The 26,209-nt window shown below is 32.1% G+C and overlaps 2 protein-coding genes across 2 annotated transcripts; both read left to right on the top strand.

Moving 5' to 3' along the window:
• Positions 1-2,692: 2,692 nt before the first annotated feature.
• On the top strand, positions 2,693-25,861 carry LOC129570245 (uncharacterized). The gene is made up of 19 exons (XM_055449786.1): positions 2,693-3,363; positions 3,734-3,877; positions 3,955-4,042; positions 4,327-4,770; positions 4,933-5,090; positions 5,147-5,399; positions 5,473-5,939; positions 7,331-7,363; positions 7,455-7,748; positions 7,842-8,042; positions 9,829-9,967; positions 10,038-10,327; positions 10,384-10,482; positions 10,910-11,104; positions 11,196-11,372; positions 16,547-16,661; positions 17,327-17,460; positions 21,205-21,447; positions 21,602-25,861. Exons 1-18 carry the CDS (start codon positions 3,361-3,363, stop codon positions 21,397-21,399), a joined length of 3,429 nt encoding a protein of 1,142 aa, XP_055305761.1. The 5' UTR covers positions 2,693-3,360; the 3' UTR covers positions 21,400-21,447; positions 21,602-25,861.
• On the top strand, positions 6,587-8,346 carry LOC129570221 (UDP-glucosyltransferase 2-like). Its single transcript, XM_055449753.1, has 3 exons — positions 6,587-7,363; positions 7,455-7,748; positions 7,842-8,346. The coding sequence occupies exons 1-3, from the start codon at positions 7,301-7,303 to the stop codon at positions 8,214-8,216; spliced, it is 732 nt and encodes a 243-aa protein (XP_055305728.1). The 5' UTR covers positions 6,587-7,300; the 3' UTR covers positions 8,217-8,346.
• Positions 25,862-26,209: the final 348 nt, after the last annotated feature.

The following is a 26,209-nucleotide window of genomic DNA, read 5'->3' as shown; positions in this document are numbered from 1 at the left end:
AGTATTCATTGCACATACCAAGTAGCACATTTGAGTGAGTATGTGGAACGTGTGCGATATCACACGTCGTATATATCATAGCAGCATGCCGCACGGTAATTATATACCGAACAACAAATTAGTTACCGAACGGTAACAGAAGTAGTCGGTAGGTGGAATACAAAATGTTTAACGTATCGAAGCAAGTGTTACGAAATGTGTTAAAGTTTACCGGTGTCAATCGAGCTATTTACACACTTTTTTCGTAGATGAACTTATTGTGTAAATATGATTGTGATAGAATGTGTTTTTGCAGTGCATATATTTTGTGCGTATTCATGTACATCCCATTCGCAGGCAGGTATATATTCATAAGCAAACACCCCCATCATATCGCAATCGACGAGATACACGACCTGACTTGACATGAGTATACTTTGTATTTCTTTGCATATACTTACAAGATCGTCATTAAATATCGAATAAAAGTTAAAGGTTCTATCAAAGGTTCTATCATTACTATCTTGGATCGCATCACAAGTAGATGAATTACTTGATCCAAATGAATCGAAACTGAGAAACATTAAAGCAGTTTGTTCGTTTGGCTTGAGTTATGCATCTGTCTTTTACACGTCGACTGCCGTGGAAAAAATTGAAAAGTTGTAAGCTGTAACGTGTCACTATTGTTCTTCTTTTTTTTTCAAAGTGGAAACCTAACCTGGAAATCAAAATTGTAAAAAAAGCCATGTGTGCATTAAAAATTTTAAATCCCAATAAATGAGTATTTCGTGACGACCACATTGCAATTTCTTCCCTAGGTTTGTTTATCAAAATACATTTATGATTTACACGGTATTTTAACATTATTTTGGAACAAACTGCAAATCAAAAATATCCAATTATTTGCAACCTTTTTATAGATAAAACCTAAATTTAAAATGTTTCAATGACAAAGTACTCAATTTCAAACGGACATCTTTGAGAGAACTATCGAAAAAAAGATTAGAATAAACTATTCGCAGCCCAAGAGCTGAACATTTTGTGAACAAAGCTCTAGAAATATCATCGAAACACTTTTTACAATAGCCGTAGGTTAGGCAACCTTTTTTTTGATCACCTTCATTCAGTTAAACTTATTATGGGGACTGTTGAAAAAAAATGAATACACTTTTTTAATTAGACCTCTCCATTTCTCACTAACGTGATTTAATCTTAGTCAATGTCAACGCACTGAATGGAAATGTACGATAACACATTAATTATTGATCAAACAGACTATTTGAAGAAAAAAAAATCGGAATAAGATCGTATCGTACTAATTTTGAATTTAATAAGTTTATTGAATTTCGCTTTTGATGAGAATTAAAATTAAATAATCTATTCTTTGGCAGAATCCAATTCTTTCACGTTTTACTCCCTGATAAAAATAATTGCGACGTAGAACGTACATAAATTTATATAGAAATGCACATGAAATGATGTGATGATAATCGGATGTAATGATAATTGAAAAAAAAACTACACTTGAAGGTCTTTTCAAAAGCAAAGTGAAATGAAATTAATCATTTGTTGAAAAAAAAGTGATTCGCTTTATCACAAAACCAAAATTATCAATAAAATAAGAAGAATTACATTCGTAATCCCAAACTCTTCCGTACCGTATTTTTACGGACTCAAAACTTTGTATGGGAGGTACCCGTAAATCGATTCCGATTGGCTTCAAACTTTCTGAGGTTACATTTTTTGGAGAAAAAATAAGTTTCTGAAAGTTTCATGTTGATCGCATAATACTATCCAACGAAAATTTCGGCAAAAATCAAACTTCTGCAAATGCGAAAAATTGACAAAATTGTCGAAAAATCGGTAATTTTAGTCAAAATTTCGAAAATTTTGTACGAGAGGTAAATCGATTCTGATTAGCTTCAAACTTTCAGAATCTTATTTTTCTCCCAAAGAATGAAACCTTCGAAAGTTTGAAGCCAACCGTAGTCGATTTACGGGTACCTCACATACAAAAGTGTCAATTTTCCGAGGTTTTTCTTGAGGCCAATTACCCCAAATCGAAAATCCTTGAAAAGGATCAAATCGAAAATGGCTCATCTTCGAACTTAAACTAAGTTTTTTGGATACAACACTTTTGGCATTTCCAGATTTTGATCATTCCAATTATTTTTTGAGTAATCGTGTTAACAAACACCAACAAAGACGACGGCACACGAACGGAAAAGTGTCTCCAAAATGTGTTTTCTACGCGTTTCATGAGTTTTTATGATGATCTAAACCAATTTTGCGAAAAAAGTTTTCGGGACCAATTCCTATACTTTCCCTTGACACGGTGGGTATGGAAAAGTAACAAGGTGCCTTACTTCCGTAAGGTAATCTTTTCTACACTCCCCTATACATTGTGACATAGCAAAAAAATTTACCGTGTTTTTTGCGTACAGTGTACAACGCACCTACCCTACGACCCATAAATAACGCTAGATTTCGAGATTTTCGAAGAAAACCGAAGAAAAAAACTGATTTTTAATGGATCAAAAAATCCGAGGTGATCGCAATAATTTTCTTACACGACATGATCGTGTGAAAAATTAAAACTTCACAATTTTAGAGTTTTCAATTATTTATGCTTTGATCATTTAAAAATATATAAATATAAATGAAATAGTCATGTATAAAAATACATATATACATAAAGCAGCGTAACAATATCAGCGTATAGCAGCGCGTTCATTCATGGCCACATCAATATCAATCTATATTAATGCACTTCCTCGAAATAAAAGCCACTAGAAAAGTTGCCATATGATTATTCTTGTTTTGAAAAATTTAGAAAAAAATCCACTGACATATATTCTGGGACTGATGATTGAAATTATTGGTATATTCACGCACCACTGATAGTCAAATTGATATGTCATAAGCCGAACGTTTTTTGTTCTATATGTAAATCGTCATCTCTACGCTTCAATGTCGACAGAATTAGAATACTTAAGTATTGTTGTATTATTATATTGTCGTAATGATCGAATTTGTATTTAGGCGAGACGACTTTCGTATTTTTTGCACCTTCGCTTTTGTCTTGCATTCTTTTTTTGCAATCCGTGATATCCGCCGAACGTTTGTCTTATCAACGACGTCTTCTCATACATGTTATACTATATGGTACATGTGTGAAACCAAATTGATGAAAATAGTAGCCACAGACGTACCAGTTAAGAACACTTTAAAACTGTTTCGCTGCTCTGAAACGAATCAGTTAATCGGAGATATTGTTTGTGTGAAGTTATATTCATTCTAAGTTGTTCGCTAATATATTTACACAATATATAAATTCATAACAAAAATATTGTCTGGATACGCCGCATTTTCAATAACAAAATGGTATCGACACCTAAACTTATATAACTACTTCATATTTAAATTTGAATTCAAAATAGATGTCATTAATATTGTGTTAGAATCAATTTCATGGTTTTTTTCACACTGCATACTGATGCATACTGCGAATGAAAATAGCTGGCAGTGTATACGTCAAAATAATCGTTTAATGTAATGTTGCAACTTGCAAGTAATTGTAATTGATTTGGTTAAGGCAGATCGTTACACAGCGATAAAATACATGTGTGTAAATCTGTGAAAGTGTGCTTGATCTTCCTTATCACGTTTCCATTGAGAGCAAAAATTATGCACATGAAAGATTGACGAAAATGAGTTATTGTAATAAAATTAATGTGATATTGTAACTTTACAGAGGCTTCCCATCTCAATTATCATTTTCCAATTATTTGCATTGACCAATGCATTTAAAATATTATATTTGGTGCCATTTGCTGCACCGTCCCATTGGTTTTGGCTCAACAATTTTTCTGAAGAACTTCTTAAGCGTGGCCATGATGTAAGTATATTTCGGTGTAGCTCGTATTGGAATGAACGTTTTTGAAATTTTCACATATACTGGGCATTCTGAAATAGGTCACCGCAGTCACGAATTATAGAAGGTCCCATCCCCATCCAAACTATACAGAAATAATCATCAATCCGCCGTACAATTTTTCAGATTGTAAGTTGTTCATTTTAACGATGTAATTAATTTTTTCATTTGACGAAAAAATAAAAATTATCGCTTGCTTTAATTACCCCGATTTGGGAATGGAAACAACGCATTGCAGTTTCATAACAACCGCAATAATATTCATGGGTGTGATATTGTGAAGGCAATCTATATATCTATCGACATTTCCGTACACAATCGTGTGTGTGTTATTAAGGAGTTAATTAATTCGCTTTTGTTTTCATTGAACAATCATCTTAAAATATTCAATTTTTTCATCTTCTCAATATTAGTTCCACCATCGGATTTTTTCGGAATGAAGTTTGATAGTGTTCTGAACAATTTATTTTTGACTTGGGATGTTGGCATTAAGAGCACAGAACATGCAATTCGAGACAAACAAGTAGCAGCGTTAATAAATCGAAGAGATCTTCAATTTGATGTTGTTATACTTGAACAGTTTTTCCATGACAGTTGGCTTCCGTTCGCACCATTGTTTAACGCCCCCTTGCTCACTATCGCAACCCTTGGGCACGCTGACTATTTTGACAATGCAATGGGACTACTTACACCTAGCTATGTGCCGCATCATGTTCTCACATTTACGGATAATATGACATTTTTCGAGCGTTGCGAAAATCTGTTCTGGAGGCTAGCCGATGTTTTTTTCCGAAAATATTACTACATGGCTAAAATGCAGGAAATGGCAGACCAACATTTTGGACACGCATTTAATGGTGAATTTCGTTGTTAAGCATTCAATTTTAATTTCCTATGCCTGATTGTAATCCATTAACTTTTCATACAATTTGTAAAAGAACAAATGATCAAAGATTACAGTCCTTGGCTACTTGAGGCTAATGTCTAAACGAATATTCTTTGTTGAATTTCGCCAAAAGGAAATGTGCCATCCATTTTAGAAATCGAGAAAAACATTTCATTCCGGATAATAAATGCACATCAAAGCATGTCATTCGCGAGGCCAATGATGCCAGGCCTTACTTATGTAGCTGGGATCCATATCAAGCCACTAAGTCCGCTTCCAGCTGATGTTCAAGTGAGTTGGCAACTAGAAACACTATATTCAAATCATTCAATTCAAATGCTTTGTAGGAGTTCCTCGATAACGGATCTGAACATGGTGTAATTTACTTTAGTTTTGGATCTTGCATACGTAGCGTCGATCTGCCAACAAGTAAGCTGCATGCATTTATAGAAACATTTCGCCTGATGAAACAAAAAATTCTATGGAAATTCGAGAATGAAACACTACCAAATATGCCACCGAATGTTATGATACGATCTTGGCTTCCACAAAACGATATACTCGCCCATAAAAATGTTAAACTATTTCTAACCCATGGAGGTAAGAGTTAACAATGATTATATGCATATATTATCCACGTGAATTTCGATAACGAATGCTTATATCGAAACAGGTATATTCGGAACTCAGGAGAGTGTTCACTGGGCGGTACCAATGGTCTTCATACCCATCTATTCGGATCAATTTAGGAACGCAAAACGATGTGTCGATGCTGGATTTGCTGAAATGCTTAGTTTCCACGAAGTATCTGTACAAACCGTTTACGAAAAACTGAATATGGTTTTGAACGAAAAGAGATACACCGACCAAGTTAATCTAGTCTCTCAACAATTCCGTGACAACTTAGTGGATCCGATGCAAGAATCAATGCATTGGATTGAATTCGTTGCTCGCCACAAAAATAACTATCCCATCTTCAAGCCTAATGCTCCAAACGTGTCTTGGTATTCATACCTTTATTTGGACATCACTTTCGTTTTTCTAATCACACTCTATACCATGTTTGCACTAACAAAATATGCACTGAAACGAGTTTGGCAACGATTTGATGGTGATCAGAACCAAAAGCAGAAAGTTAACTAGAACTAATTTGTAAAATATAATGAATATATCAATTTATTGTACTTTTGGGTATAATATTGGGTAGAAGCGCTAATATTGCACCGAACAAAAAACTTAGTCTTGGGAGCTAATCAAACCAATCGAATTATGAAGATTGAACACAAACGTGATTTCCCAACAATTGTCTGTTACTTATGCACAGCAATTCCGAACAAATAAACGTATGTATTATTACAAAATAGCCCATTATTTTGTTATTGAAACACAAATAGAAAACAATGGAATCCCTTTTTGTTGTGACTTTGCTTAAATATAAACTTACCTTTTAGATAGTAATTTTCTTATTAGTAGATGAAAAACAAAATATTTGTTCGAAGACAAATCCGCGTTAATCAAAAGATTCAGTTGGAAGTAATGACAGTTTGTTTGACAGATGTATGTGTTGCGTTTTTATTGGAATTATGGCTGCGTACAATTTTATTTAAACTTGTAAGGTTTTAAAACCTTCTAGACGCATATTTCATATGGCAAATGTATGGAATGTAAAATATTTTGTTTTCGTTTGCAAAACTACTATGCTCCATAATCACTGTTTGAATTATATAGAAAATCATTGCGCAATCTATAATTATTAATCTATAATTAATCTTTTCTTAATAGATTTCAATAGTTTGGTCGGAAATACTCTGAACAAGTTAAACAAGAGCACCGCTGTGATTGAATACGAGCAAAAAAATATATTTTTATGAATTTTATTGGGAAATCTATTGGAAAAGGATATCAGCATAATCTTGAAAATTGAAACAATTCAAGAATCAAACGACTGTTAATTACCAATTAAATTTTTTTTTGATATGACCTCAATTTCAGTCGCTACGCAGCGAAAAGCCAACTTTTCATCATTGACCGTCAAATGTATTGATATTTACGTCTAGCGCCTAGTTCAAAATACAAATCGTGCACGAAAAGAAAAAAAACAAACCAGACTGTTGTATTCTGGACTTTCGAAACGTTCGAAAGTACACATGCTGGTTGACATATAGCCCGTTGTATTTTGTGTAATGCGTGAAGTAATATTTTCCATGAAATACTTTTTCAATACATATTATTAGGCCTGTGTTATCACATGACCGGCATACGTGCAGTGTCTCGGCTCAGTACGGACGAGCATTCACCGATCAAATGTCATTTTGTTAATCAAATGTCGTCTTATCACCTCCAGACATAAACAGTCTACGCTTTCTGTAATATAAAACAATCATCTATTTAATTTAACACAGTCATTGTGAATTTAGTGCTGGCGCTAACAAGTTGTACTCGTTCGCTGATTTTCAAACTCACACAGTTGCTGTTGAAAAACTAATAAACTTAAGACGAAGATGGAGACTCTGAACACGATATATCCAAAGGAAAATGAAGAGAAATTGGCAGATAATGTTCAGGTATGTCAGACACATTTATTAGTTCATTAACTGCATTAACATTTGCGAAAATCACTGATTTAACTTACAATTTTTCCCATTGCGTCATCAGGAAGTCTTGGACAGTGCATTACAAGGAGTAATTTATGTGAGAATTGGCACACATCTTCCGATTGAAACGCAAGACAAATTGATCGAAACATTCCGAGACATGAATCAAAAATGCATATGGGACGGCATTTTACCATCCGATTCTAATTTCATTATTTGTAACAATTCACCCAGCCGACTAATTTTATCCCACAAGAATACCAGCTTGTTAATAACTGAGGATGATACGGTAGCAATAAAGCAAGCACTTCACTATGGTATTCCAATGCTAATAATACCGTTTCAAAATAACGAGGTAATTAAAATTGTTTATTAAATTAATAAACTGTTGTGTAAATTATAAATTATAAATTTTTAAACGTTTATTCATATTCATATCCATATTTAGCTTCATTCCATCGTTAAGTATACAGCTTTGGAGAGCATCTTCACGATACGAGCAGATGAAATAAATCAAAAGACGCTAAAGCAAAAACTCACCAACATCCTGAACAATAAGAATCTCAAGTCACATGCAAAAGAAATTGCTGGTCTCCTTCACCATAATTCAATGAATTTGTCAAAGGATTTGGCATTGGCCAAGGAAGGTGTAAGACACTACACACAAACATCACGCCAGCTGTCTCCAACTTACCTACATCTAGATGCTTTAGGTGCATTATTTTTTGTGATTTTTGTTATAGTTAAGTTGTCTTTGAAATTTTGTCGGATTTACAATAATTTTGAATGGAAGACAAATGCTTCACCGAAGAAAACTAAATAAGATGAGCCATATTGCTCGCTAAAATGTTGTATGTTAGATGAAACAAAAATGATACTCTTTGATATTTATTCGATTTAGTTCATAACTTATATGTATATACTTTTTTATATTAAAGAATACCTGGGAAAAACTTTTTGCTCATCAATGTGTAAAGCTTTACTGCAACTGTCGCTTTTCCAGCTCCATCATTGTTGGACATTTCGTTAGCTCACCAAAGACCAATTTATCGCACATGCGCATCCTTTTCTCCATATATTTATATACAGACGGTCTGTAAGTTCTCTTCAAAGATTTGAATGCCATTTTCTGCCGTAAACGTACACACACTTGTTTAACGCAGACACAGACACAGACACAAACACAACGAAACCTCAAAATCGATATTTTATTTGGTCACATACGAGCTGCTGCAAAGATCCACCATTTTGAGTGGTTGATTGGAAGAAAAGTGATTTTGTTTTTCGTAGATAAATAAAAAAATAGGAACATAAAAATTGTGCTTTCTTGTGATCTTATGCCAGTGAACCATTCGTTTAAATTGGTTTAGTGAATTAAACGGAAAAAAATCAGATTCGAAGATTTGTCACGCAAAAGCTTAGTGATACGAAGAAATGTCCTAGTTCTTAACGTGAATATACTAATTTTCAATATTTCAAGTGGATAATTTCTCATCAACGTTGTGTTCCAAACAAAAATAAAACAACTCATACAAAAATAAATCAACAGTGAAAATAAACATCAAGTTAAAGATTCTGTAGTTGATTAAATATATCTAAGAAGAAGGTAATGACAAAGATATCAAACCATTATTTTTGAAATTGCATTTCTTCTACGTTATTGAATAGTTAATGATTAAATTTTCTCCGTTTTTACATTCGTCTTAAAACACTCATCCGGTTTTAATTATACTTTTTCCATATATTTGCTTGGTACATTGAGTACAGAATTCTCTATGTTTTCTACATTTGGATGTATAGCCAAATTATCCATAAGATATATCATCTCTTTATTGTTACGTAAAAAGATGTTACTGCGATTGTATGATAAAAGCCTAAGCTTGCATGAAGAGCATACGCATAAGCCATACATAATGGATGAAGGGTTGATTGATTCAACTAAATTTTGTAAAAAAGATTCAACACAGAATCTATATGAATATTCACATTGCAATGCTTGCTATTTCATTACTAGTAACCTTTTCCAACAAAAGTGTCCATACCATTCAAAGTCGTGTCAATGTACTTAACACAATATACGTATATTTCACATTTGAATAAAAAGAATAAATCAACATAATCGAAATTTTGCAGTAATTGCAGTATCTGACATCATACTATTTTCAATTATTTCCGTCAACATTCTACGTAAGCCTGTTATTGTTGTTTGTTTTTTTCAACGAAAATGCTAGTATAATTTTTCATTGTGGAAAGTTTGCCATACTAAACTGAGTTGTGTTGTGAATAATCGATGATTTGCAGACTTTCGAAAAGTTTATGTCAAACCAAATCTTTTTTCTAATCCATACACTTTTGTGAAAGTATTATTTTCAAACAATTTCTCATGATTTTTTAAAAATTGTTTTCATTTTTATTCTATCCATTCCACATTAAAGCTTTTCAACGCAACCATGGCGTACAGTCGACGAGTGTACAAGAGAGAGGTGGATGCTGCCGAGACAGCCAACGTTACTCCCACATACGAAACACATATCTTTAATAGACATAGTAAAAATCACTCTAGCACAACCGCATGTACGTACCTAATTCGTGCTAACTTGAATACATTTTCGCAATACTAAAGCATTTCAATTGTTCAATTTAGCAAATGAACTTGAAAAGGCAACTACAGAGATCGCAACGACGACCAAAACGTTATATGCAAAGATTGATCAGAAGGTTAACAAGGGCTTTGATAAGGCAGCTGAGATGTCAAAACTACCCAAATGGGGTGTGGTGGCGATCTTCATAGGCATTACAATACTTATATTGGGACTCCTGTTCCTATGCGTTCGACGATTTTTCCGGAAAAGACGAGGAAAGGATGGCAAGAAGGGCATGAAAGGAGTGGATCTTAAATCGGTACAGTTGCTTGGCTCAGCGTATAAAGAAAAGGTAAAGTAATCGAACCGGTTAAACAATTATAACAAATTCTTTTTGCGATGTTTTAGGTGCAACCTGATATGGAAGAATTAACAGAAAACGCCGAAGAGCCGGACGAAGGTGAAAGTAAACATAGTGAACAAAAATTGGGCAAATTACAATACAAGGTTTTTATTGGATTCATTCCCTAATAATTGTGTGTGACTTGTTTCCTAGTAAAATTGTTGCTGTAATAAGGTTGACCGGTCCTTTTAGCTATGTACAGTTCTATCTTAGATCTGTTAGTCGATTCTTCCACCAAAACAATTGAAGACAATGTCTTTGCTACAATTTTGTTACACGTACTATGACAATCTATTCTTCCCTATCTATTCATTTTACGCTTTTTTTCATTCTTAATTTTTGTCACACGTAAGTATATTGCTCGAACGTGGACCGATACATGATTGATGTCGATGTCGAAAGATGTGTTGTTGTGACTTTGCATTAAATTCATTTAAAATTGTTCTAATGCCTTCCATTTTTGTTTCTCTTTTCTCTTTGAATCAATCGTATTACACTTCCTTTGTAATATCGAAAACACGCATTCCACAGTTGGAGTATGACTTTAATTCCAATAGCCTTAACGTAACTGTTCTACAAGCTGAAGAGTTACCTGCTCTGGATATGGGAGGTACATCGGATCCGTATGTTAAAGTCTACCTATTGCCAGATAAGAAGAAGAAATTCGAAACCAAAGTTCACCGAAAGACGCTTAATCCAGTTTTCAACGAATCATTCGTTTTTAAGGTTGGTGTTCAAAATCACACATGCCTATATATATCAGACTTCCTCAAAGGTCATGAGTTGTTTTGATGATTGAAACATTGTTTTATTACAGAATCTTCCCTACGCTGAAGCTATGAACAAAACGCTCGTTTTTGCAATTTTCGACTTCGATAGATTCTCGAAACACGACCAGATCGGAGAAGTAAAGGTGCCATTGTGTCAGATCGATTTGGCACAAACGATCGAAGAATGGCGCGAATTGCAGTCCGTCGAAGGTGAAGGTGGTCAGGTAGGTGTTTTTTTCACAAATTTTCAGGGAAATCCTTTTTTTTATACAATTTTCCAATCATATCGTTGTTTGGCAACGTTATAAATATAAATGGGAAAAAAACGACGTCCGTTATTGCTTTTATTTTTGGTAAAACCCCTAGGAACTATTTAAACTGCGTTATTATTTGGTTCATCATAAACAGTTGTGAAGCAATTCAAACACAGATAGACACGAAACTATGCAGATTAACCAGGCATACAAAAAAAAAAAAACACCCAGTTCTAAAATGCTAACGAACAGTCGCAAAACACAGTAAACTCTTGGAAAATGCGCAGCAGCATAATTAATTTATTTCCTATAAGTTTTCAAGAGCAACACCATAGCTTTATTTTTGATTCTGAACACACATTCAAACACACAAATTACTACCATACACGCATACACACATACACACCAACCCTATGATAACAATTAATGATAATAGTAATGATATGGTGCTTTTTTCACAATTTTAATATCAAACTATCGTTCATATATACATGAATTTTGCAGACATTTTCACAAGCTCATCAAGTTTCAAATTTAATAACTTTATTTTCATTTTGACTTTGAATATTTCTATTTCAATTTGTCCGGAATGCACTAAAACTTTTACTTATAAATTTTAGAACTTTATTTTACACACTACAGAAATTATTTCCAACTAACCACTAAATAGAAAATGTTTCGAGGATGAAGGGATTATTTGCCCCATATATCTTCATTCAAGAAGCTGACATTTTCAAGCATTTTTTTTTTCAATTCTTGGATTCAATATTTTATAAATTATCTTCAATTAGTAAACAAAATTGGATCACCGAATTTTTACATTTTTATTGATGATAAAATTTTTTTCTCTTTTTCCTGATATATTTTCTCTGCTGTGCTTACGCTCGTGAATGGTTGTGTCCTCGACTAAAAAATACATAAAAATTTGAACAAAAAAAAATCATTTAAAAAAATTAATGATAAAATTTGCATGCTTCGCTTCAAAAACCAAAAATAAATTACAAACCAAATGCTCATTCACGTAAGTATATTTGTATAAAACATATGAAGACATTATATTTATTACAATGTTTTGGGTTAGCTTTTCGAAATTCGCTATAACCAATGAATATGTTTCGAAAAGTTTGTTCAAAATTTCCGTTTTTTATTTAAATCAAAAAACATTCTTGTTGTGCATATATGAAGGAGAAATACGGAAAATAAATAATACGGGATTTCATATTTAAATTAGAAATTTTTTTGTTCTACAGCTTGAGACAATTTAGTTTTCGCCAATTTATTTACATGAAACGAATAATTTTCCCCAGGTTTAAATTACAAGTTTCTATATCATTTTCAGACGAAATTTTGATTAAAAAGCCGTTGCATGACATTGCTTTGAATGAATCTTATTCATTTGAAGTGAACCAACTAATATATTCATCATGCAATTGAAATTCATTGATGCGACCTCATTTATTTGCCTCATAAATCAAATTTGATGAAACTTTCCGCTTTTGCCGTCATTAATACAGAAATTATATCATAACGCTATTCAGAATTGAGAATATTGATTTAGGCTTCATTCAATAATCAGTATAATTGAACTGTTTATAGTTGAATAAATGAAGATCAATACTTCGATTTCTAAAAAATATCACTTTACTATTCGTTCAAGCTAAAACGTCGTTTGCTATACAATTCCACAAAATAAATTTCGCTCTTATTTCAGATATATTTTTGTGATTCAATAGTGTTTCAAAATTGAAAATGAGGCTCATATTCAATCTGAAATGAAATTCATCCATTCATATCGAGTACTGGAGAAGTTCACTCAAACGTTCACATGAATTTTCACTTTTCACTTCGTCAAAGCAAATTTAGCTCAGCACTTCAGCATAGAACAAACATCAGGGCTTTTTTTAAGTGTCAGCAATCATTACGAATCAAAAATGTCGTTATAAATGATCGTGAAAATCGCTATATAGCTACGATATCAAGAATGTAGAATAGCCATTTTGATTTAAAAAATGCCCTGTTGTCACATTTTTATTCACATACGCAATAATTTAAATCGTATATATCTCACTACGTAACTGTACTTCACTCGTGATTTGGCATCAATTTCAAATTTATAAAATATAAAGTTTCGAAAGTCTTAAATCACAGTATACTGTTGAGTGTACTCAATCCGTTTTATCAATGCTCAATTTCCATCCGCAGTTAGCAATTGAGCAAATATTTTTCTTTTAAATTAACATCATAATTAATAATTTGGGTAAGGCAAAATTAAATACAATCTACAAACATGCATTGTATGTATATCATATTTATTTCATACAATTTCGCAACTCACGACTTTCATTTAAAGTGAAAAATATGAAATAATATATAAAAGATTTTCTGTTTACGTGGAATTGAACAAAAAAATCATAATATATGCAATTTGCATGGCAAAATGTATTTAGTGAGCAGAAAATTTGATACACAGTATGCATATTAATTTAATAGTCTATCCTATCTTGTTTGAATTTCTTGAAATCAATTCTTCAATCTACACCCTTTTCATGAAATCGTTGATTTTTTCAGCAGTTTTTACAACAGTTTGTTTTAATGTTCAAAGTTGCTGAACAGAACTTTCACTTAAGCACTGCTTTCGCATTTTATCTTGTGTTTATTTGAATTTCATCGAAGCCAATCCATAATGGACAAAAATTAGAAAAAAAATAATTTTGGATGTGTTTCAAGAACCACTACCATATAAATGACATAAATTAATTCAAGCCGTTTTCTTTTTATCCATCTATTTTCATTCTGATTGACATAACTTTATTTATTGTAATAGGCTCAACTCGAATTCACTATTGGCGAAAACAAATTCCAACAACTTATTCTATTGATTTATTAAAGAGTTCATTCATTTTGACAAGAAAAAACCAATATGTTTGTTCCAAATTCAGCTGAGAGTTATCAATTCTCTCATGGCGTAATTAAAAATCAAAATTCATCGAATTTTACTATAATGTACTACATCCGTGGTGTATCTTCAATTGACAAATATTTAAAGGGTGTTTCAACAAGTTCGCAAAAAGATATTGTTAAATAAAACACACAAATTCGATTGGAATTGCTCAAACCTTCATTGGATGTTGTAGTTCGGTCCATTACAAACATGTTTTAAAGTGAATATCATGCAAATAACTGTATGGCGCATTTTAATTGTGGCCTGTTTTAGAGGCCAAATTTCACAAAAAAAAAAATTCACGGCACTCGCGGTTAACTAATCTATCACCGAACAGCCAAAAAAATGATCAAATTTTGAGTAATTTGTGAATTGAGTGTGTATGCATTTGGCGCCCAAATTTTCTGACATTTTGGAAGCTCGATTCAGATTAAGTTGTTTTTTGACGATCTTTCAAGTACATATCATCGTTAAATCGAGTTGTCTATACAATTAATGCCCCCAGCTGCCATTTGAGAGTATAAAACCCAATAATTGTCAACGCCATTTTTGCAAAATTGGCCAAAGTCGGCGCGGAATTTTGCTTTTGTTGTTGAAGCGAATAGACCAAGAGCCCAATGTACAAACAACTTTTTTTCTTGTGCACTGCAAAAATTCATAAAATTAACATCTTCCCACAATACTCTAACAGAAATGTACCACTTGTTACAATGAAATTGGGCGGATCGCTTTATTCGCGGCTTTATTCGCGCTACGCGAAAAAGTATACTTTTTTCGCACCAGGCTCTTGATATTTTGATTTTTTTGAAATTGAAAAATAGACCCATTGAAATGAAGGATTCCACGATTTGAACGCGCTGATATTTTGGTAATGTTGATGTGGCAAAATTTGTCATTGACTGGGGCTTTCAAATGACAGTTCAGTTTGACAGTTCCGGTCAGCCATCTTGGATTCCCTATTGAAAAACTTTTCGCGTGCCTGTTGAAACACCCTTTATATTCAAATCGATAACATGGATTAAAATATTCTTAACCCTCTAGTGCATACAACCGCTTTTAGATGGGCAACATTTGAACGCTCATCAATCACATTGCTTCAAAAGTCATTTTTATTTTTCGATGTGTCCTCCATAATTTTGTCTGTGCACTATTCGTCTACATCAAGCGGTTGTCGTGTTATAAACAAGAATGTGCGCAAAAACAAAAATTTGATATAATAGATTATTTCCTTTCAAAATTAGACACATTTTTGACACTTTTAAACAATGGATTTGATTGTTCTCTCATTTACGTCAATCGCATTTCTTGACTAAACCATGAGGAATACAGGATTATAAATATTTTTTCAATTATCTGTGGTCATAAATCAACCAGTGCTCCCAGCCCTGGGAAAAATAATGCACTAGAGGGTTAAAATTGTAATATTGGGAATGAAACAAAGGAAATTGAACACAACGATAACCCGAGGGGCAGATCACTCAAAAGTAATTGCATTAAAAAGAAGTAATTGCATTGGTAATTGCAAGAAAAATGTAGTAATTGCTGATCAACAATTACTTTCGCAACTACTTTTTTCGTAACAATTACCTATGCAATTACTTTTTTCTCGTGCAATTACTGCTAAATTTTGCAATTACTATTTTGAGTGATTTGCCCCTCGCGATATCCTGAACATCTATTTTTTTCGAATTTCAAACATATCTTAATTTTTTAAACAATCAATCAACACATGAAGAAATGGGAAATTGAAAATTTTGCCCCCGAAAATAAACTAGAAATCGAATAGCCATTTTATCACTTTAAAATTAATTTTGCTTGAAAACTTCTACACAAACGAAGATATGAGTATTCATTTAATTGTACTCAAAAAATTTCGTTGAAATACGAACTAAATATGATAAAGTGTTTTGCGGCGATTTACATGTTATGACTTCTGATTTGGAAGTTTTGAAGCATTTTGGATTCCCAGGATTTCTTGTTTTTTTTCGATTTCTACAGTAGCTTCATCATTCTGGTGCATAAAAAATTACCGTCTCAGACGATTAATGCGATGCCATCGTTTAAAATATGAAGAAAATATATTCGGTTAAAAAATGAAATGTAGTAACAAAACATATTTCGATTCATATCATAACCGTTGTAACTTTTTATTGGAATGCTAATTTATTCATTTTTTTACCTTTGATTTTTTTGGAAACCACAGGAACAGTTGGGAGACATCTGCTTCTCACTGCGTTATGTACCTACAGCTGGAAAACTTACAGTTGTTATTTTGGAAGCTAAAAATTTGAAGAAAATGGATGTCGGCGGATTATCTGGTAACAAAAATCAGGGCTATTTCCATTTTACATTTGTTGTTTTTTCTTATCCTTTGGAAATAACTTCAATGAAATTTATGAATTTCATATAAACGTTATGATGTGTCGCGATCAGACGTGTGCAAGGTCAAAAATCCTAGAGGGGGTAAAATTTTTTGGCAGATGGCGGTCCAAAAATTGTGTCAATGGGTGTCGAAAAAAAGTGAAGACCTAAAAAAAAGGTCCTCACTTTTGAAAATCGATTCTATCTAGTGTAAAACAGTCAAAACCGCTCGAAGGGGGTCTCCATTTTCAAATCCTAGATGGGGGTAAAACCGGAACCCCCCTTCACACGTCTGGTCGCGATGGCATTTTTAAAAGAAATTGGTTTGCTCTCTCTCTCTCCTTCTATGTCTTTTTAACCATTCTTTCGTATAATAATGTTTATATTTTCGTACAATGATTGAAAAGGCAATTTTCTCAACACCTGGTTCAATATTTCATATCACCAACAAGCTACTATTGAAGATTGCGCTTTCAATCAACTTGGATTTTATTGGATTGATAAACGGTGTCTCATTGTGTTGATGAGAGCACGACGTTCCATAAATATATTAAATATTGGCATAACTGTTATCATTAATGAATATATTTTTGAACGAATCAATCATATCAACTTTTCACAGATCCTTATGTCAAGATAGCATTGATGCAAAACGGTAAACGCTTGAAGAAAAAGAAGACAAGTATCAAAAAATGCACCCTGAATCCATACTACAATGAATCGTTCTCATTCGAAGTTCCATTTGAACAAATACAAGTATGCGAGAATGTATTGTACTATCCTAAAGTATTTAAGAACAAAAAAAAACATCCACTGCGTAATGCGTTAGAGTTTATGTTCTCTTTTTTTGTTGTTCTGTGTTTTCTGTTTGTTGTGTTATCTTTATGTGAGATAAACCCACTAGTAATACACGTACTTTGTTTCAAAGTCACTTCTTGTTTACATGCCCTTTGCAATACTCTTGCAAAGCGTGTAAAATCCCCAATATTATTGATTGTTTTGTAATGCAAAGATGTACATACAAAGTGTTTCCGCGGACTATGTCTCCTATAATCATATTCGGCATTCGTACGAATTGACATAGGTAAATTGCTTTAAATGTTAGTTTATTGGGATATTATCACAACTCTATCGGTCATAATTCGAAGTATAGTAGCTTTTGGAGTTTGTCGCCGTCTAATATGCTTTGACCAGTTCTGAAGGAGTTCTGCCCATTTCCATGGCAATTCTTATATGGCTCCAAAAGTTATATTCACGATGTTATGACAAATAAGTAGTGTCAAGTCCCCGTTATTATTTGTGTTGATTAATTTGGTTTCGTTCTTTTACAATTAGATTGGCGTAAAGAATGTTGAAATGTTTATGAATTATTTTTTTGTTCTGGATTTTTTTGTTGCAAAATTATGTAGTACAATCCACAAACTGATCTGATATTTTAGTCAAACAGATATGTAGATTTTAAACGTCCAAAAACACGTTTAAAAATTGGAGATAATTTCCATTCACAACACAAAACTCAACTTTTTTAATTTATGAAAAAAAAACTTATTTCATTTATCTGACAACTGTCACCAAGTGTATAGAGTTGATTTTAACCAATTTGACGTGGTAACATCGACAACATAGGGCCAATTCTAATACATGACGAAAGGAAAAAAAAGTTTATTTTCAATCGATAGGTATAACTTAATACTTTTAACGCGCTCCCTGGGAGGTATTATTGGAAGGGATTGAATATACTACATTTTCGTTTACTAGTATTTAATACAATCAAATTAAATACGTCACATCTTTTAATCAACTGTTTAAACTTTATAGTGCACCAATATCCATTCATATCAACTAATAAAGATATGTCCCAAAAGACAAGGTTAACGTAAATTAAAGAAATTTCAAACATATAACTTCATAAATCAATCACAAAATACAGAAAAAAACATTTGATAACGACGAAGTTTGAAAATATACACACATTCATTAAGAAAAGTTAAAGATGGCAGGATTTTAAAGTGAGCAAGGAAAATACTATTTGCATCACCAAATGTTTCTATAACTACGAAATTTTGTATGATATACGCTTTTATTACAACAATTTTAGATGGACTTTTGTCCCGCTTGCTCACTGATATCTCATTTTCAAAATAATATTTTTTTTATAAAACCAAAAGGAATATACTCTAAAGTGTATTCAAATTATTATATCTAAAAGTTTCTTATTCTGGTGCGTGTGTGTATTCATTCAAATGCACACTGCTCTTTCTCAAAAAAGAAGTGATTGATTTGTGGTCTTATCACCGTATTCACCATATATAAAGCGCTTCGTTTAAATGTTGTGGTCTTGAGGATGACTATTAAAATTCAAAGATATGCAGGCTGTTCCCATTTTCAAATGTCTGACAATAGATCGATATGCAGCAATTTCAAGGCTCTTTCCTTGATACTTTCTGGTGTTGAAGTTGGTTCATTTCGATTTATAACACGAATTTTAATACGTTCGTTCTGAAGAGTACATGAACACTCTCCCATTGAAGATATAGTTGCATTTCCATTTAACATCAGCATTAAATAATGGTTTGAACAATATATATTTTGATATTTATAAAATAATTCAATTCGTCAAGTTTCAGATTGAAAATTCGATTTTTTTTGCCTAACTTAAATTGGTCTACACTTTTTGTAAATAAAACAAAGCATTTTTGTAGTTGTTGAGAAATAGTAATTTTACATCATTATTTAGTACACCAAAATGCACATGTTCTAAAGTCATTTGAGTTATAGAAATATCGAACTCTACTTTAAATAATAGAGTACTTGGTGAGACTTTGGAAAAAAATTCGTTGCCCCAATTTACTGTAGCTAGTCATCAAAGTGTTTTACTAAATAAAGCTGAGTTCTGATATTTCACATCTAGTTTGAAATATACAAACTAGTCTGGTTTAGTCTAGTCAGTTTCTCGTAACATATTTACAGATGTGATGTTTGATTAAGTATGTTTCGAAGAAACATCCACAGATTAACGACTATGTACTCATTTTCTTATAAATATAGTTTAATGCATCCATTCATGAACATAATCCAATGAAATAATTTCATATATGAGATTCTGATTTTAAAAACGAAATGAGATAAATATTTTTTGAGAGCAAAAACAAAATATAGTCAAATGGTATCAATTTTCTCTCAAATCAATAGATATACATATAATTGACACCCATAGAACAAGAGAACAACTTATGAGTTCTTCATCCATAACTGAGACGGAAAAAAGATTAAAGCAAAAAAGAGACAAATGAAGTCGCGAGCAAAAGTGACACAACTCAGCATTGAGCGGAAAAGACGTTTTTTGCATTTTCCTCGCGACTTGAAATAGATAACGACTAGGTGTCTTCGGCACAAGAAATTTATTGTAATGTCCCTGAACTCGCTTCGGCATTATTTTAGAAAATAAAAAGAACTACAAATAGCCGACGACACTTATTCGCTATCTCTTTTTAGTAGCGAGGAAAATGCAAAAAACGTCTTTCCCGCTCAATGCTGTGTTGTGTCACTTTTGCTCGCGACTTCATTTGTCTCTTTTTTGCTCTAAGTTTTTTTCCGTCACAGTTATGGATAAAGAGCTCATAAGTTGTTCTTTTGTTCTATGGGTGTCAATTGAAAGTTCATCCCAGTTTTCATGCGGCTTCTTTTTAGAACTGCTGTGGATGATTTAACAAATTGAAAGAGAAAAAAACAGTTTTTTTTTTAATTTTGAAGAAAAATACATATCTCCATGCTTTCTATTTACTATGTCCATCTCTAACTAATATCCATGAATTTCTTTGTTTTTCCATATTTTCTGCCCGCGCAGCGATAAATGCTATAAAAACGGAGGCAATATAAAGTCCAATGATGTTACATAAATATCATCTTTGTTTTGTTCTCGGAGAAAACTATATTGGTTTTGTTTGCAAACCGTTTTTTATAAGTTATTTTGCACTGAATAACTAATTCTGAATTTCCTTCACGTTTTCAGACGTTTTTATATTCCATTCGTAATTTGAATTTAAAAAATTTAAATTCAATGTCTCATATTTGAAAGCAAGTGATGGGTTTATGTTTATTATTTTCAAAAAATGATAATGCGTTTATACATAAACGGATTCTGAATAATCCAAATCAGTATCTTAATTTGTTAGGCTAATTTTATTCACACCCTTTATATTTGTTTGGGCACCTTCATAACAATATATGCATATGTAGAACCAGAATTAGTTTCAGTTTTAGATGTCAAGCTATTCACGCTTTATTTAATATTTCATTCATAGTCTCTATAGATCTATAAGTTACCGAGCATTTTAAAATTTTCTTGTCAATTGCGCCAATGTCATTGACCCAAGACAAGCTTAAAATATCGGTGATTTATAGTTTTATTCGGTACTTTTCGGTTCAAAAATCAGTAGGCTATCAGCGATTGTTGATCTCATTTATTCTCTAAATTATTTTTGTTTTTCAATTCTCCAGAAAGTACAGCTTGTAGTTACTGTTGTTGATTACGATCGTATTGGCACATCTGAGCCTATCGGCAAAGTCGTTTTAGGCTACAGTGCACAAGGCACTGAACTCCGCCACTGGTCTGATATGCTGGCATCTCCACGTCGTCCAATTGCGCAATGGCACACACTCAAAGATCCAGAAGATGGCGAGAAGAAAGATTAAGCTACTAACCGAGACTTCATTGCTTAAATGAAACTGTAAGCCAACAACGTGAGTAAAAAATAATTTGTCGTTGTTACATTCAGTAATATAAAACAGTAGACATATGGATGACTTGGCCGCATTGGCACCACCTTATTCTCTCTCTCGAGGAAATTTCGAATAACATGTGTAAAAATTGATATATATATTTTATCGATTCCAGTCAATGTTTGCACACATTTTCAATGGCAATTTGAAAAGAACAAATATTACTCAAAACCTCAGCAGTTGCATTTGCCCAAAATGTTTCAAATTTTAATCGTGAATCCATTGAAAGTTATACCGTTCAACAACTTGATCTTTTATTTGCAACATGGAATCGACTGCAAACTTCATCTAATCATAGATAAGCTAAAATAAATATTGAATACAAAATTGTACTCCCTTCAAAACTAGTTTAGCGTCTACAAGCTACATATTTGTTATTATTTACATTTTAATGGTTATTTTTTAATTATAACTTTACAGAGATTAGTTGGTTTTTTCAACAATGTATATGCACAATAATTTAGCCGAATCCCAATCCTCAAGATCAGTAGAAAGTTTTCCGACATTCACAGTTACTAAATCTAACCGCTAAAACAAAACAAAACAAAACAAAACAAAAAAGAACATACTACGTGCAGAAGTATAAAACATGAATGTATATAATTATTTAATCCATATTTTACTGAACGTTGTTCGAAATACAAAGAGCTCGAAATACCATTAAAAATGAGTTAATGATAACAAAACCTGCAATCTGTATTTAAATTGAAACATTACGATTACATAGCAGCAAAACATTCAAATTTAAACACACTTATTTACTTCAGCCCTACGCAAACACATCCCTTGAACTTTCTGTCAACTTCAAATCTTGTTACGAATATTGTGTGAGGTTAACTATTCAAAGAAAAATTGATAAAAAATACTCATTGTTTTTAATTCATAAGATAGAGAAACATTCTGTTCAATCTACACTTTCGGTGAAATATTTAATTTCAAACTCACTCAAATTCATTTTACTGCATTTTAAAAACACTACCGTTTTAATTTGCTCGTGCAAAATTGTTTGATATCCACAAATTTCAGTAGATATCAGGACCAAAGGTTTCCTTTCATTGAAAATTTCGTTTATGGTTTATCGTTAATAACCTTTCATGTGCTTTAAAATGATCATAAATTACCATCTACCATCTTTTGTATGCACTCTGTACGTGTACATTTAAAAAATGTTCCATCGATTTATCGTTTGTTAAGACAACAATAAAATTGTCCCCAACAGGTCTACGTCTAGTATGATTCGAAAACATTGACGAATACTATCACTTATCAAACGTGAAAAGTACAGCGTATAAATCGTAAATTGAATCTGCAAAATTCGAAAAAGAATTTTATTTAGATGTGCTATTGACGACTGAGAACGGCGAACAACCTATTTAACAATAAAATTGCGATTCCTGTTTTCAGTTCAAAAAAGATTGACTAATAAGTGCTAATGACACTATTGCGAATATTTGGTAAAATTTACTGATGGCACACAGAAAATTGAAGTTATTATACAAGTGTGTTTTATTGAAGATCTCGTTTATATTGAATACAAACTTCAACAGAACATTGTTTTGAAGAAGATACGTGACACTTGTATAACGGCTTTGGGAATTTTCACTGTGTGAATTAATGAAGGCAACCACCATTACAGAGTACAGATCAATTTCAAAGTACAATGTATGTAGTGGCAGCCATGAATTAGACTAATCATCCAACGATTTGTGAAAGAAAAATTATATGAACAATAATAGTATCTAAAATTTAAATAAAAAAAAACAAATTAGGCACACAAAATCACACCGAAACAAATAAACAAGCATTTTGAATGTATAAGAATAACCGGTTGAAGATGTTGAACGAATCTTGAAATGAAAATTTTATAAACTATAGGCATGACTTGATGTTCTGAAAAACAGTATTGATACACCTGCACATGTCCAAAGGAGATAGTTATTGCAGCTATTCTCCTCCATATAGAAGCTAATTATGAAAAAAATGAAGGACAGAAACAAAAATATTGATTTTCTGTCATACAAACAGGTAGGCCTGAGCTGAGATGAATTTGCTAGCTCAGGTGCATGAAGCGTCATTTTAACCATAAAAGAACAGGCTCAATATTTGTCAAAATTATTTCGTTTGTAAATCCTAAAATCAATTTCTGTGACCAAACGAAATGAATGTCGCTCTTACGAAATTGGAGCATTGAATGCATTGTTTCGTGTCTTCCTTTCGAATGCATTCATTATTCAATCCAGCCCATTCATTAAAATCGGTCTAAGAGTTTGTACGATTGTATATGATTTGTATGATTCAGCCACATTTGCTTATACTTGAAATGATGAAAATATCGATAACATTCTGTGCTTAATGTATTTTCAGATATTCAGCCCGAATTCCCGAAAAAAATATTTATCGGAATGGCTGTAAAAATCTGTTTAAAAAGTAAAAAAATATATAAACGTGGCAATAATCTATACAGAAAAGAGCACTACAAATAAACTGAACAGTTGAAGCACAGTAAATCAATCACACACCACACACACACATACACCACATTTCTCATATCATGAAAACATATATATGTAAAATTTGATTATGTAAATTATATTGCAGTTGATGTAAACCGTCTTGAAAATGGATAATCAAAGACACGTATTATAAGAAAAGAAATCCTGCTATATGCAATATAGCACAATGTTAGTGAGAATATGGACAAAATAATGATTGCTTAATCGTGGCACTTTGATTCACTTTGTTTTGTTTGTTAGTTAGATAAAATCACCAAGATGCTTTCGCAAAATTTATTCGTTCTCATAAACAGCTCGGCCACCCAAATCGTTGAATGGCATTAACCCTTAAATTTTGAACAATGCTGCTGAATATATTCAATGTTTTTTTTAATGTAAAATTGAATTTGGCCAAAAACAAATCGCACAGAAAATCCACCAAACGGACAGTTATGTATTTGCACAGCAATGTGCATTTTCTCTTGTATGATTGGTCATTTCAACGTTATCGTCAATCACATAAAAAGTTCCAAATACAAATGATACAATGGAAAGCAGTTAGATTCTATTTCATTTGTTATTTATTTGATTTTTGAAGAGCTTGGGACTTCGGCAGTATTGCCTATACGTCTTATAACTTCATAAACATCACATGTATTTATTCAATCTCTGGAGGAAACAATTCATGTGAATAGGTAAGAATAATCTTGACCTGTCAAATTGAGTAGAAATAAATGTGAAACATAGAGTTTTTTTTTATATGGAGTTGTTGTCGTAAAGTCCATATAAAAAAAACTCTATGTTTCACATTTATTTTCACTCAATTTTGCAGGTCAAGATTATTCTTACTGATTCATATATCCATTTCAACGAATTTCAAACATTCAAATAAAATATACGTTTAATGTGAAGCAATAAAGAAAACCAGAACAATAATAATCATCAAAAATGATTCAAGCACGAAGCTTCTATTTCACCTTTAAATCTTAGTCTGTTTTTTTTCATCTAATTTCGGAAATGATCTGTTACTTATTTAAAGCACTGGGCCTAAGGGTAGTGTGTATCAATAAATACTAAACAAAAACAAATTCATGTAACCACAGAACGCTGTCAGAAATGAACGTTTCCGCATGAACATTCGTTCTACTGCTCAAGGTGAAGTTAACTCCAATTATTCGATTGATGTCCAATTGAAACTGCATGTATATTTTACACTCAAAGTCTAGTAAACGGAAGAATTTTTGAAGGTTCCCATACAAAGTTTCTCATTGAAGAATAAATAAACTACCGTTTTCAATTTACGAGTTTTTCATAAAAAAATATACTAAACTTTGAAAAAGAATTATAGCACCTAAACAAGAAAAAAAAACATATTAAAATTTCAAAATTTCATAACGTTTTCTGACATCAGATCATTCACAGCATAGGGCAATGAAGGAAAGCGTTTGATTTGTTGTTTGACCTGCAATTTGCATTCCAAAGAATTTCACCCAATTCTTTGCTTCAATAATAGTGCTTCAGGGAATATTTCATTTTCAAACGCTAACCCAAATAGACACACAAAATATTAGCATGACTAATGCGAGAAAATTTGTCAATCAACTAACAATTTGAACAAAGTAACGACGTTTTGACTCTAACAACAAAAAATAGATCATATATAGAGAACATATATTTTAAATAAATTATATTTCACAAATTGTTGAGAGAAAGAAAAAAAGAAGAAACGAAGATGGTGAAAACAATAAAATTTTATTTAAAAATGTTTATAATATAATATGAATTATTAATTTGTTAAATTGTCTGTAGATTGTTTATCTAAATATGTGTAAACTATTGACAAGAAATTTGAAGAAGAAAGGGAGCCCAACCAAGAAAAGAAATAACAACAACAGCAACCAAAAACCCTTACTCAGAAATAAACAGTCAGTGAGAATTTTAAAACTAAATATTACTCTCTAATATCTACAATCTACATATATATATATATATCATGATAACTGGTGCGTTCGTTAAATATTGCTAAACAAGAAGAAAAAGAACGTAAAATGTAAATTCTCGCACTGTAAAAAGGAGTGTATCGCAATTTTAAGAAAACCGAGATGTTCTTCAAGTTTTGTTGATCGAAAAACTTTACAATGAACCTGATTGAATTCGAAAATATGTAAAACCAATCCTATTTTCACTGCGAGAGAATACATTTTATTGCTATAACATATATAAATTAAAGT

This window comes from Sitodiplosis mosellana, unplaced genomic scaffold (genome assembly GCF_009176505.1).
Source record: "Sitodiplosis mosellana isolate CC-2019 unplaced genomic scaffold, AAFC_SMos_1.0 Smas_scaffold_47, whole genome shotgun sequence".
NCBI lineage: Eukaryota > Metazoa > Arthropoda > Insecta > Diptera > Cecidomyiidae > Sitodiplosis > Sitodiplosis mosellana.
The sequence above is the reverse complement of the archived record's forward strand: the minus strand, read 5'-3'. Positions and strand labels throughout refer to the sequence as shown.

Excerpts from the sequence above, each read along its gene's own strand:
- LOC129570245 (XM_055449786.1), top strand. Across the intron at positions 3,878-3,954 it reads TTCTTAAGCGTGGCCATGAT|GTCACCGCAGTCACGAATTA; the intron begins GTAAGTATATTT and ends ATTCTGAAATAG. Across the intron at positions 11,105-11,195 it reads ACGAATCATTCGTTTTTAAG|AATCTTCCCTACGCTGAAGC; the intron begins GTTGGTGTTCAA and ends GTTTTATTACAG.
- LOC129570221 (XM_055449753.1), top strand. The coding sequence starts at position 7,301 with ATGGAGACTCTGAACACGATATATCCAAAGGAAAATGAAGAGAAATTG. Across the intron at positions 7,364-7,454 it reads AATTGGCAGATAATGTTCAG|GAAGTCTTGGACAGTGCATT; the intron begins GTATGTCAGACA and ends TTGCGTCATCAG. Across the intron at positions 7,749-7,841 it reads TACCGTTTCAAAATAACGAG|CTTCATTCCATCGTTAAGTA; the intron begins GTAATTAAAATT and ends ATCCATATTTAG.